This window comes from Nicotiana attenuata, chromosome 6 (genome assembly GCF_001879085.1).
Source record: "Nicotiana attenuata strain UT chromosome 6, NIATTr2, whole genome shotgun sequence".
Classification (NCBI taxonomy): domain Eukaryota; kingdom Viridiplantae; phylum Streptophyta; class Magnoliopsida; order Solanales; family Solanaceae; genus Nicotiana; species Nicotiana attenuata.
This window is the reverse complement of record NC_031994.1, coordinates 48,705,578-48,718,899: the sequence shown is the minus strand read 5'-3', so window position 1 is coordinate 48,718,899 and position 13,322 is coordinate 48,705,578. Positions and strand designations below refer to the sequence as shown.

The 13,322-nt window shown below is 38.4% G+C and overlaps 1 protein-coding gene across 1 annotated transcript in view; it reads left to right on the top strand.

The window, feature by feature from the left end:
• Positions 5,226-13,322, top strand: part of LOC109226964 (ras-related protein RHN1) — a 9,124-nt gene continuing 1,027 nt past the window's right edge. Inside the window, exons 1-6 of the mRNA XM_019391921.1 lie at positions 5,226-5,471; positions 5,558-5,635; positions 5,874-6,041; positions 6,655-6,703; positions 7,002-7,075; positions 8,260-8,353. Coding sequence (XP_019247466.1) covers positions 5,433-5,471; positions 5,558-5,635; positions 5,874-6,041; positions 6,655-6,703; positions 7,002-7,075; positions 8,260-8,353 — 502 coding nt within the window. The 5' untranslated portion in view covers positions 5,226-5,432. The remainder of the gene's footprint in view (positions 5,472-5,557; positions 5,636-5,873; positions 6,042-6,654; positions 6,704-7,001; positions 7,076-8,259; positions 8,354-13,322) is intronic.

Genomic DNA, 13,322 nt, shown 5'->3' with positions numbered 1-13,322 from the left:
CCCCCCCTCCCCCCCCAACAAACATACACACACCCAAAAAGAAAGAAAAAGAAAAAGCATGAGGCTATGGGGACATATTCGCGTGACTGCAGACGCACAAGTTGTTACTGGGCTGAATTTTTATGTTGGGCTTAGGAGTGGCAAACGGGCTGGTCGGGTCGGATATGGTTCGGGTCGAAAACGGGTAATGAAAAAACGGATCAAATATCCGACCCGACACATATTTAATACGGATATAAAATGGATTAACCGACGGATAATATGGGTAACCATATTATCCATGAATTCTTGCATATGATCACTTTTGGGAGAATTCTTAGTCTCCCTAACTTGAGGAGCCCCCAATTTGAGGCTTTACAAATGTAAAAGTTAGACCCATTGGTTATCCATTGGTTATTCATTGGTTATCCATTTCTAAATGGATAATATGGTTCTTATCCATATTTGACCCATTTTTAAAAAGTTCATTATCCAACCCATTTTTTAGTGGATAATATGGGTGTAACTGTTTTCTTTTAACTATTTCGCCACCCCTAGTGGGCTTGTATTTATAAGAAGAAAAAGTCCCAAATTTAATTAGGCAGAATAGGTAAAGACCCTCCTCCCCCCCCTCCCCCGAACTTGACACTTTTTAATGAGCGTACATCTTAACTATATGTGATTTTAATTATCCCCCTATGCTTACTTTTTCGGATTTTATTACCCCCCTAACCTGCCACATGGCAGTGAAAGTCGGTTCAAATGGCTGAGTGCGCGTGAGGGAGTATATTTTTTGCCACATCAGTTGAATATTTCCCTTTCCCAATCCTAGAACCATCCCTAACGATAATAAATGAATTTTCCCCCAAAAATGAAGACCCCAACGGTAACAACCCCCTTCTCACCCCTATTTATTGGCTTCTTTCTAATTCTTCAGCATTTTCTTTGTTCTCACATTCTTTGTCCATCCAAATTCCATCCCCCCAAAGATTTTAGCTCTTATTTTTTTGCCCAAATAACAACCTTTTTTTTACTTGGAAGAAAGAAGATGAATGTTTTTTGTAGATGTGGCAAGCCAGCTCCTTTAAAAGTTGCATTGATTACTGCAAATCCTGGACGACGATTCTTTGGATGTAGTCTTTATCCGAAAACAAATTCTTGTCAATTTTTTCAGTGGTATGAACCTCCATTTCCGGAGCAAGCAAACATTGTTATTTCTGGGTTCTTGAAGAAGACTAACAAACTATCGAAGAGGAAAAGAATGCTAAAGTTTCTATTATTTTTTAGTTTACTTTTGAATCTGATTTTGCTCATGTACAAATAATGGTTATCTGGTAGTATGTAATAGAAGTTAAGCAATATGATATGATGTTCAACACTGCTATCCACAAAAACAACCAATTACAATCACAATATTTTGTCAACATAGCTGGTAATTTGATAAAGAAAGTCGGAATTTAACATCAAACAATAGAGTTAAACTATGCTGTCCATATTCAGCTAGACATACACATGACAAACAAGTTCACAAAATAAAGTTTCGTACCACCATCAGTATCCACAAAACACAGACACCCCATGAATTCAAGTAAAACAGTCACCCCACGAATTCAACAAAAAAGAAGTCTAGTATATCAAATACTACATCCAAATAGTAAAAAAATTCAAGTGGTCTTCTTAGAGGGAGATTTTCCCATAACCTTAGATCTTGTTTGTATTACAGCGGATTGGGACCTTGTCTTGATTCTAGCCATTGCAGCTTGGACTTGAAGTTGTCTGTGAGTCACAGCTTCCTTCCTTTTCCATTTCAAAGCTTTAGAAGGCTTATATCCAATATCACTAGTAACATGAGTATAATCAATTAAAGGGCCAGTATAAACCTTTCTGGCTCTAGGCAAACCATGCTGATAACATTCAAACCAAAAGATACATTTCAAAGTTAGACAATAACATATAGTAAGTTAGACAATAAAATGTAAGGACAAAAAAAAATACACTTACATTAATACTTGTAAAACCAGATTGTGCAACAAATACACCATGTCCTTGAAACCTAGGCCTCTTGTAGTGGCTTCTTGCCCCCTCCTCCCCCAGATTTTCCTCCAGTACCTGTAGATGCCTTACTTGTAGATGCATTGTCAGATTCCTTTCTGCCTCTCTTTTATGAAGTTTTTGTTGTTGATTGTTGTGAGCAATTAGTAGTCTATTATATGAGAAAATGAGTAATTGGCTCTTAGATAACTAAGAAGATAGTAATAAAGGAAGAAGGTAGGAAGGTACCTCTTGATTAGTTGTTGGTCTTGTTGGACAACTCCTCATATTATGAGTACTTGCTTTGCAAATGGAGCATGTCATAGTTATTCCCTTCTTTGATAATTTTCCAGCCCTTTTTATTTCTCCAACTTCCTTTTTTCTATTTTTTCTTGGCCTTCCAGGCATATTTTGAACTGGAGGAGGTAATACCTTGGGGTTAGTACTTTCTGGCCACATTATCATGTTGGGAACTAGTTGTATGAAGTGTGAATATGCCTTCATGTAGGTCTCTTTCAGGATCAAGTCCCTTGAAGTGCATTGCTGTTATAGCATGTGGACATGGAATGCCTTTCAGTTCCCAAGACCTGCAACTGCAGTAACCTGTTCTTAAATCTACTATGAACTTGCATGGACCATCTTTGAGTTCAAATCCAGTATCTCCATTAAACTGCTTTGCCACAAATTTTACATTACACAGATAGTTGTAAGTGGTTTTATGGCATTTGTGTCTTGGATTGTAAGTCTTGATTGTGAAGTTTGTACTCCTACCTTCCTTGCTAGCAAACAACAACCAAGGACAACCAGTTTTGCATTTAACTCTGACCCTATGTGGCTCATTAGGATCCTTAACTAGCTGAATACCTTTCTTTATAGCATACTTGGTAACTGCTTCTCTAAATTCCTTTACATTCTCAAATACCATCCCCAATTGCCAAGCAACAATTTTGGCAGAAGGATCATAAACCACTCTATTTGTTTTTTTCCTTCCCCTTAACTGTCCCATATTATCTTCCCCATCTACATCATCATCAGATACATGATCACCCTTCCCTTCCAGATCTGATTCAGATTTAAAGCTATCTGGATCTAAACTATCATAGTAAGGCTCATCATCGCCTCCTAATTTGTCTCTCATATTTTTTTTGGGTTGATCTATGTTCTCATAACCTTCATCAACTCCAACTTCACCTAAAAATCCATCAGGTTTTTCCTTCCTAAGTTTTCTCCTATTCTTTTGTCTATATTTCTTCAGATCTTCTTTAACAACCCTCAACTCTTCATGGACATCACTTCCGTAATCAAATGATCTCTCAGATTCATCACCAGATGCCATTTCTTCTTCTTCTCCAGTAGGTCCTACCTGTTGAGGATCAACAGCAATGTCCTCTACATCATCAGCAACAGCAGATTCTTCTTCCTCTGAAGAGGAAGTCCAATCTATGGGTGAACCCTCTTCTTGAGTGGTATTCAAAGGAGTAGGTAACCCTAGATTTGGATTTGCAGCAGTAGTATTTAAAGGAGGACCACATGGAACAAAAGATTCCCTATTGTCTTGTTGTGTGCTAGAAGATGCATTAAAAGGCTCACCCACGTGGCTTATTTGGCTACCCTCTATAGCATTCACCTCCTCAAATTGTGAGTCAGAAGAGACAAAAATGTCTATTGTGTCCCCATCGTTTAATAACATAGCAAGGTCCATTAAATCCCTATTTTTTGTTAATTCAACCAAATTGCCACCCTTAGCACTCATAGTATAAGTTTTTCCTAACTTTGTAATCCCAAAATTCTTAGCATAATCAGATAACTCTGGTATTGACAAGTGGTCAGAGTCGACATTAGTCACATGTTCAACCCTACTCCCAACATATAGAGGTCCTACCTCACTCACCAATATCCCACCAATTTTCTATCTTAGATTCAAAAACTTAGTATCCATGGGACCCTACACAGCAATAAAAAAAAAACAACTCTCAAGACAGAAGTTTGTAAAATTATAAATAGAAGATTACAAATAAAACAGTAATTGGTAAAGACCCCCACAAATTAACGAACAACATAAAAGCCCGATTTAACCCTAATCGGCATGCATGCAAAAATCACAATCAACATAAAAGCCCTGATTTTACCCTAACAGAAAGAGGCACACATACCTTCAAAGTCGGAGTGAAAACAGTAGAAATATTGGCGAGAATCAAAGATACCAGTAGCTTTTAGCTCCTCCACAGTAGCTTTTAGCAGCACCTCAACGGAGAACCCTATCGACTCACAAAATCAAGCTCAAAAACGCACAATCATCTCTGTCATTGATGATGGGAGTGAAGTGGTGAACCCTAGGTTTTCTATGTTATCGACCAAATGAACGATGGTAAAATGGATGGGGTTAAATTTGAGGGATTAATTTTAAAGGCGGGTCGGGTATTCTAATTGGATGCCCGAATTATTACAACATGTACAGCCACATCAGCAAGCATTTACATGTATACGGCGCGTGTATGCACGATAGAAAGGTTTACTAGGTTAGGGGAGTAATAAAATCTGAAAAGTAAGCATAGGGGGTAATTAAAATCACGTATAGTTAAGGTGTACACTCATTAAAAAGTGTCAAGTTTAGGGGGGTCTTTACCTATTCTGCCCATTTAATTATGGTTCAGCTACGCTTGGCAAGTTTTATCACCCAAAATGACGGCGAAGTTATAATGTATTTAAAGATTAGCTAATTCACCCAAACTTCAAGACTAAGTATCCTGAATTTGGAAATTCAGGAGTTAGTATCCCTGGATTTTTGAGCTGCTAATTTGAAATTCAGGACTAAGTGTCCTAAATTTCTGAACTACTAATTTAAAATTCAGGACATAAGATTTGAACTTCTGGACACAAATTTCGAACTTTAGGACACAATGTCCTGAAATTTGAATTTTGAGGTTTAAACTCTAGGACTTCAGGACTAAGTATTCTGAATTTGAAAATTCAGGACTTAGTGTCCTAAATTTCTGAGCTGCTAATTTAAAATTCAGGACATAAGATTTGAACTTCTTGGCACAATTTTCGAACTTTAGGACACAATATCTTTAAGTTTGAATTTTGAGGTTTAAACTCTAGGATGTTGTGTCCTAAAGTTTGAGCGAAATTGGTTAATCTTTATGTATATTGTAAACTGTGAATATATTTAAATATATTGTCATTTCCACCCAAAATTGGAGAAAGAAGGAAAAAAAGAAAAAAGAGTGTTGGTCGGTGGGTGAGAAGAAAAGTCCAAAAAGAACAGTGGAATCAATTCGTGTCCAGCTCTTTTGCTTTCGAGAGTAACGAATTTTGTTAGTTCTTCTTCAGTTCCGCATAAAGAAAACAGATCCTTCTCCCTCTGTAAATTCTCCATTTCTCTTCCTAATTCTTACCAATCGATATTTCATTTATTCTTCATGGCATCCAGTGGTCACAACAATCTCAATGCAAAACTCGTAAGTTCTGTCATCCACGTATCACAAATGAATTTTAATCTATAGCTTTTAAATCTTTTTAATAGTAAATTCTGATTGATTTTTAGGTATTGTTAGGAGACATGGGAGCTGGTAAATCAAGCTTGGTTATACGATTCGTCAAGGGCCAATTCCTTGAATTCCAAGTATTCTTTGTTCTTTTACCCGTTCAATTTTTGACCTTTTTCAAGCCTTTAATTTTACTTGTTTTTAGGGTTTTGTAATTTTCAAGTTTCTGAAATTTGCTTTGTTATTGGTTGGTTGATTGTTTGTGACGATGATGATGTTAATTATTAGTACTATTTCTTTGCTATAAGCATCTCATATTCGAAGCGCACTGGCCCTATTAATCTGGATTGTTTCGTGTTGATTATGATAATACAGGAATCGACAATCGGGGCTGCTTTCTTTTCGTCTACGCTAGCAGTTAATAATGCTACGGTGAAGTTTGAGATATGGGATACTGCTGGACAGGAGAGGTACCATAGCTTAGCGCCTATGTACTATAGAGGAGCTGCTGCTGCCATTATCGTCTATGATATCACTAGCTCGGTGAGAAACTATCCGAAAGGGAAAACTAACTATCAAATGGGTCAATAAAAGTGCTGTCGTTGTTGCCTTATTAACTTATTTTAATTTTGATATGTATTGCGTGTGAAAAGAAATTTGGAATAATGGTAGCTTCATTTCATGTTCTTGTAATGTTGAAAATGGCAGATTTTGGAGAAAAAACCTAATGTTAGTTTGCAAATGACTTTCTCTGTCCATAAATTAACGCAGTTAAGAGGCAGTCTCCATTTTTGCACAAATTTAGAAGGTTAAGGTACTTAATGCCCATTTCAAAAGTATCAGACAAAAAGTGGAGAAAATGCAGTTTGCTGTTTTTAAGTCCCAGTTTGTGGAAAATGTTCCTTGTGGGTGGGAGGACTTTGCATAAAATGAGAGCGGTGGATAATTATTGTTCTCTATTGAATTAATGCTACTGGGGGAGAATTCTTATTCAGATTTACTTTGGCTTTTGCTTACTGATTCTGCTTCGGTTTGCATGATCATAACTCTGTAATATTCCTTCTCAAAAAATAATTCTGTAAAATGGATCTGCATGTTTATGCATATGTCTATTCATCTAAATTGAGATGTTGTCTTTCGTTTTCTGCTAATTTAGGATTCATTTGCAAGGGCAAAGAAATGGGTGCAAGAATTGCAGAAGCAAGGTGCTCATTCCTTCAACCTACCTACTTTATATAAATAAAAAAGTGGAGTTATAATCCTCTTTCTATTTTGAGTAACTTATTGGAATAGCTCTTTTTTTGGGGTATACCCTAACAGCTCTTTTATAAGATGTCTATAAAACTCTGGAGAAATTATCTTGTTACTTTTTATTTTTCGTGAATGGTTGTCTTCTTAGCGTCAATTTTTCTTTTAATGATCTAAGTGCTGTTTTAAAATAACCAGGACTTCCGTTAGACGGGGTTTTCAATTAAATGAAGCAGTTTTCTGACAATGTGGCAGGTAATCCTAACATGGTCATGGCTCTTGCCGGCAACAAGGCCGATCTAGAAGATAGAAGGAAGGTTACTGCAGAAGTAAGTTGTAACTTTTGGAAAGCCAATGTTTGCTACCCATCATCTTCTTATCCGAGTTCCCTTTAATCGGTCCTTGCCAGCCGTCTTTGTGATATCACACTTCTTGGATGGTGATTTTATGCATTTTTAGTTGTCTCAGCTAAACACATATCTGTAAGGTTGCAGTTAAAAAAAATACGTAGTTACTAGTGCTTTTTATTGCCCTTGCTTAAGGTTTCTTAAAAAGGGTACCATTCATATATTGGATTATAGGTTTGAGGCACAGAAACATTTTGTCTGTCTCTATGATCTTCAGCTTTAGAGCATGATATAAAACTGAGATACTCATTTTGGTGAGAATCAATATGAATCAAGTACGTCTCAATTCCAAACAAGTTGGGTTCGGCTATGTGAATCCTCTGCATCTATTACTGTATTCAGAGGCTTCATCATAATCAGCCTATTTTTATGTTGGACGTTAAGCTGCACATTTTTTCCTTTATCTGGATTTTGGGCAGACTATGCTTTGTTAAGCCCTCATACATAGATTTTCTTGTGGGAATTACTTTAGGGCTTAGGTAAATTTAATCCACTGCAATTAGTGGTCAAGGAGAAGTCTGCTGCCTTCATTTTTTTTTTGGAAATGCTATTTCATAATTAAGTTTCCTGCAATTAAAAGATAGGTCATACTTGTATATATTAGGTGATGCATAGATCTCTTTAATTGTGGAACAGGAACGAGTTCTCAATCTACCGCCTGACTTATCATGTAATTTGTTGTTTGTTAAGCTTTTTTAGATAATATGTCAATATCTTTCGGAACCTTGAATGTTAAAAATATTAATCTCTTGAGGGGAATCTAAAAGACTCAAATATTTAAATTTCTTAGAGGAGATCACTAGAGATCGTTATTCTTAAGTTGAGCTGGATTTAGAGACCAAAGTCTACACTAAATTGTGGAAGAGCAGGATAAATAGTGGGATCACTGAGTTTTAGCTTTCGATGGCTACTGCAGCATTTTTGGAGTGGGGAAGGCAAACTTCCAGTGACTATGAAATTAGCAACTCTTTGTCACTCGATGTACTCATTTATTGTTAGTTAACTTATTGTTTCTTTTTTATCTAATATCTACAATATCTGAGGTAGTTCAATATCTTCATTGTTTTGGGATATAGATGTTCTAATATAGTGTTGTGACTTTACAGGAGTCAGGCTTGTATGCAGATGAAAATGGCCTCTTTTTCATGGAGACCTCTGCCAAAACTGCTGTGAATGTCAATGATATTTTCTATGAAATAGGTATCTTGCATTGCTTTTCTCATTTTCCTTTTGTTGCTCTTTTTGTTTTTCATTTATTTCTGATGGTATACCGAGAGCAGGCAATATAATTATGCATCCATGTTTTTGAATCTTAATGGTATAAGTCAAATGTAGTTTTACCTTCACTAGTTGTCATCTTGTGCTTATCCTGTTATATCTGTTTTTTTCCTACGGATGTTGCATTCTGTTTACTTATATTATTTTGGCATTACCGCATTGACAACATTTAATCATTATAAAATCTAAAAGCCATAAGATAGGCTTATTATTGAACCTGCACCCAAAGGGTTGAAGTGCTGCCCAAGTGACTCGAGCCAGAGCACTCAGATCTCGCTACATCTAGCTTTAAAGCTTAAACACACTTATTCGCTTGAGCCTCAGTTTACCCATACCATAGTTTTCAACTCATCCTCTAGTGCCTCGGTGCTTAGTTTGTCACTTTCTAAGATTCAACTTGTTTGAAAGTATTGTCCTTCCCTTCATGTCGTTTGGTGTGAAGAGAGGAAAATAATTCACATTTTCCTTCTATTTTCCGTTACTTTTCAGTTGGAAAAGCTTGAAGAAATAACTTTTTCCGTTTGACCATTTTCGCAACAAACATTTTTATGAGATCTTACAGAATTCTATCGTGGGAATTTACCTGTGTTATGATAAAAAAGAGCTATAGTTTATGGGATTTTCCGGTGGAATTTTGGAAGTGTGTGAGGAGAGCAGGTTTGGAGTGGTTGACTGGATTGTTTAATGTTATTTTTAAGGCGAAGAGGATGTCGGATGAGTGGAGGTGGAGTACGGTGGTTCCATTGTATAAGAACAAAGGTGATATCCAGAGTTGTAACAATTATAGGGGTATCAAATTACCGAGTCATACCATGAAAGTGTGGGAGAGGGTGGTTGAAGGAGCGTGTGGATGACAGTGTCTGTATCCCACAACCAGTTCGGGTTCATGCCGGGTCGTTCTACTACAGAAGCTATACACCTTGTTAGGTGGAACTGTACAGAGAGAGGAAGAAGGATCTGCACATGGTGTTTATTGACCTAGAGAAAGTGTATGACAAGGTTCCTAGAGAAGTTCTCTGGAGATGCTTGGAGGCAAAAGGTGCGTCGGTTCCCTACATTATGGCGATTAAGGACATGTATGATGGGGCTAAGACTTGGGTTAGGACAGTAGGAGGCGACTCTGAGCATTTTCCGGTTGAAATGGGGTTACACCAAGGTTCTGCGCTCAGTCCGTTCTTATTCGCCCTGGTGATGGATGCGTTAACAAACCATATTCATGGGGAGGTGCCGTGGTGCATGCTATTCGCCGATGACATAGTTCTGATTGATGAGTCGCGAGCCGGTGTTAACGAGAGGCTGGAAGTTTGGAGACAGGCTTGTGAGTCTAAGGGTTTCAAGCTGAGCAGGACGAAGACAGAATACCTGGAGTGTAAGTTCAGCGCTGAGCCGGGGGAAGTGGGCGTGGATGTGAGGCTTGAATCACAGGTCATCCCAAGTAGAGGTAACTTCAAGTACCTTGGGTCAGTTATCCAGGGGGGGAGGGGAGATCGATGAGGATGTCACACACCGTATTGGGGTAGGATGGATGAAGTGGAGGCTAGCATTTGGTGTCCTGTGTGAAGAGAGTGCCACCGATAGTCAAAGGTAAGTTCTATAAAGCGGTGGTTAGACCGACCATGATGTATGGGGCTGAGTGTTGGCCTGTTAAGAACTCACATATCCAAAAGATGAAAGTAGCAGAAATGAGGATGTTGAGGTGGATGTGCGGGCACTTTAGGATGGATAATATTAGGAATAATGATATTCGGGAGAAGGTGCACATGGCTCCCATTGATGACAAGATGCGGGAAGCGAGGCTCAGATGGTTCGGGCATGTTCAGAGGAGAAGCCCAGTTGCTCCGATAAGGTGTGAGCGGCTGGTTGTGGAGGGCACGAGAAGAGATAGAGGGCGACCTAAGAAGTATTGGGGAGAGGTGATCAGGCAGGATATGGCGATGCTTCAGATTTCTGAGGACATGACACTTGATAGAAAGATGTGGAGGTCGAGTATTAGGGTTGTAGGTTAGGAGGTAGTTGAGTCTTGCCTTACTTTGTACCTTTGTGAGCCTAGTCTAGTAGGGTTTTCGCCTAAAGATAGCTAGTGGCAATGTTGTGTCTTACTATTTCGCTTTTCAGTGCAGGACCTATTTACTAGCCATCGCTTTTGCTTTGCATCTTTCTTCTGGATTTCATGTTCCTATTTTTCCTATGATTTATGTGGTGAAACTAATATTGTCTCCTTTTGTCTTTTTATTCTCTGGCCGAGGGTCTTTCAGAAACAGATACTCCTTCGGGGTAGGTATAAGGTCTGCGTACACTAAGGCTAGCATGTGAGCCGGTTAGGCCCGGGCCCGGTCCAGGCCCACGAGCCCATATGGGTAGTGGGCCTAAACAGGCCTAACCGTTTAAGCCCGGGACCAGGTGGGGTGGGCTCCTAAGTGGGCCGGTTCACTGAAAAAGCCCGTGAGGACCGGGACCGTTTGTGCCCGGGACCGGCCGTTAAGTGGGCCAGCTCAACCGTTCCTAAACGGGCTCAAACGGGCGCAACGGCTATTTTTTTAAAAAAAAAAAATTTTATTCCAAAATTTTTTTTAGCCGTTACTAAAGTTTTAAAAATGGTCGTTGGCCTACAAAAATAGCCGTTTGCTAAAATAGCCATTTAACCCTCCCAACTTTGTTTTAACCCCAAATTTTTTATAATTACACTTTTTCCCTATTTTTTCAACTATAAATACCCCCTCATTCTTTCATTGTTCTCACAAAATCATCAATCTCTCTCATTCTCTCTCATTTCTCAAACTCAAATTGAAGTATTCAAGTCTTCAAGTCTTCACTCATCTTTCATTTCTCAAATTCAAATTCTTAATTCAAGTTAAATCATGCCCGGTGATTCTAGAGTGCGTGCATTTGTTTGGGAACACTTTAATGTGGTAGAAGAAAATGAAGAAGTTTACATAATAACGTGCAAGAACTGTGGTCGAGTCTTCACTCATCGTCCAAAGTTGGAGGGCACGGGCTGTTTAAGGAGGCATATAAAGAGTTGTCTTGCGCGTTCTCCAGACATTCGTATTTAAGATTTTAAGTTGATTTGAGACAATTTGTGTTATTTTAAAATTATTAGACGTATTATGCTTAATGTTTTAGTTTGTTAGATTAATTTGAAGTATTATGTTGAAGGCATTGAACTTTAATTTGAAGTATTAAATGTAAACTTTAATTTGCAAGTGTGATACCGAGTGTGTGTGTGTGTGCGCGTGTGTGTGTATATATATATATATATATATATATATATATATATATATATATAATTTACAAGAAATTGCCTTAGATAAAAAATTTTTAAAAAAAATTAGGCCAGGCCCACTTAGGCCCACATAAGCCCGGGACCGGCCCACTTAGCCCGGGACCATTAGTTCGTGGTCCCGGTCCGGTTCCTACCAATAGCCCACGAAGCCCGGGACCGTTTAAGCCCGGCCCACGAAGCTCGGGCACACATAGGACCGGCCCACTAGGCCCGTTTAGGCCCGGGCCTGGACCGTTTGCCTGCCTCAGCGTACACACTACCCTCCCAAACCCCACTAGTGGGATTTTTGTTGTTGTTGTTGTTGTTAGTTTATGATATTTGTACCAATCTTACATCGGGGGTGATTGTTATCCTAGATAATGGGTGTTTGATTATGGTGAATTCCTGAAATAGTTGTCCTCAAGCAAACTATGTTATATTGAATAGGGGAAAACAACTAAAGTCTTTTACAAGTGTAATTCAGTTTTTCTACATACCTAAACTCTTACCCATACTACAACTATTATCAAAGTATGCTCCATTCTCACTCTCCCCAAGTCCCCATCGCAATGATGTATGCTCACTTTGATTCATGCCGCTAAGCACAAGAGATGATGCAGGAGATAGTTCTTTTGGTAAAACATGTTAATTCCCAGGTTCCAGACAACTTTTTCGCATGGGCATCTGATAGACCATAAAAGAGTGAAAGTGTCACCACTAAGATGGATCCCCCCGCCCCAAAAATTAAATGAGTTGTTAAGAAAGTATATACACCACTATCAAGTTAGATTTTCTTGGAAGTCGGACCTAAGCATGCATGGCTTACTCCAATCTTATTGTCATTGAGCTTAAACTGGGTTGCTCAAGAGATTGGAATAATCGTGATCTCAAGAGAGTGGGATATTTTTAATCACTATGTTATAGTTGGATCCATATTTGTTTCCTGGTACTATGTTAAACACTAGATTAACTTCCAGGGCAGTTTCCGGTAACAGACATTTTTGCTGTATGACCAGTGGATAGTTGTTGCTATTTGTTTTACTAGCACGTCAAATAGGACCGAGGCTTCTATTGGAATTGCCATCGCATCTACCGTACAGGAGGAGCTCTAGCAAGGACTTAACTGCTGCCTATGCCTCCCCTCAAGGATCAGGGCTCAGTAGATTTCCCCTTTAATGCTTACCAATTATAGTTTTACCACCTCGGACTATGGATGCAGTCAACTCTACAAACCCGTAGAGCATTTTGTTTGAGTGTAATTGATTAGTGTAACCTAATTAATAAGAAAGAGACAACTAAATAGATAGTTGTTCTCACTTGCAAAATAGATACCGTAGTTGGAAGTTGGAATACTATTATTTATTGTGTCACCTCAAATGAAAAAATATGAATGGAACTGTCAATTATTAAATTAACGTAGAGCACTTGTTCGCAGACTTTTCCAAACAATACTCCCCCCATCCAGCTATTGAAGGTTACTCCTTACGTGTCATTTTTTCTAGCACACCAACTACACTTAATTTTTTTCTACTATTACTAATATGATACGCTGTGCTACATATATTTTCCCATTTATAGTCCGATTGTGTATTTATGGATGTACGATTATGTACATACAAGGTGGGTTTT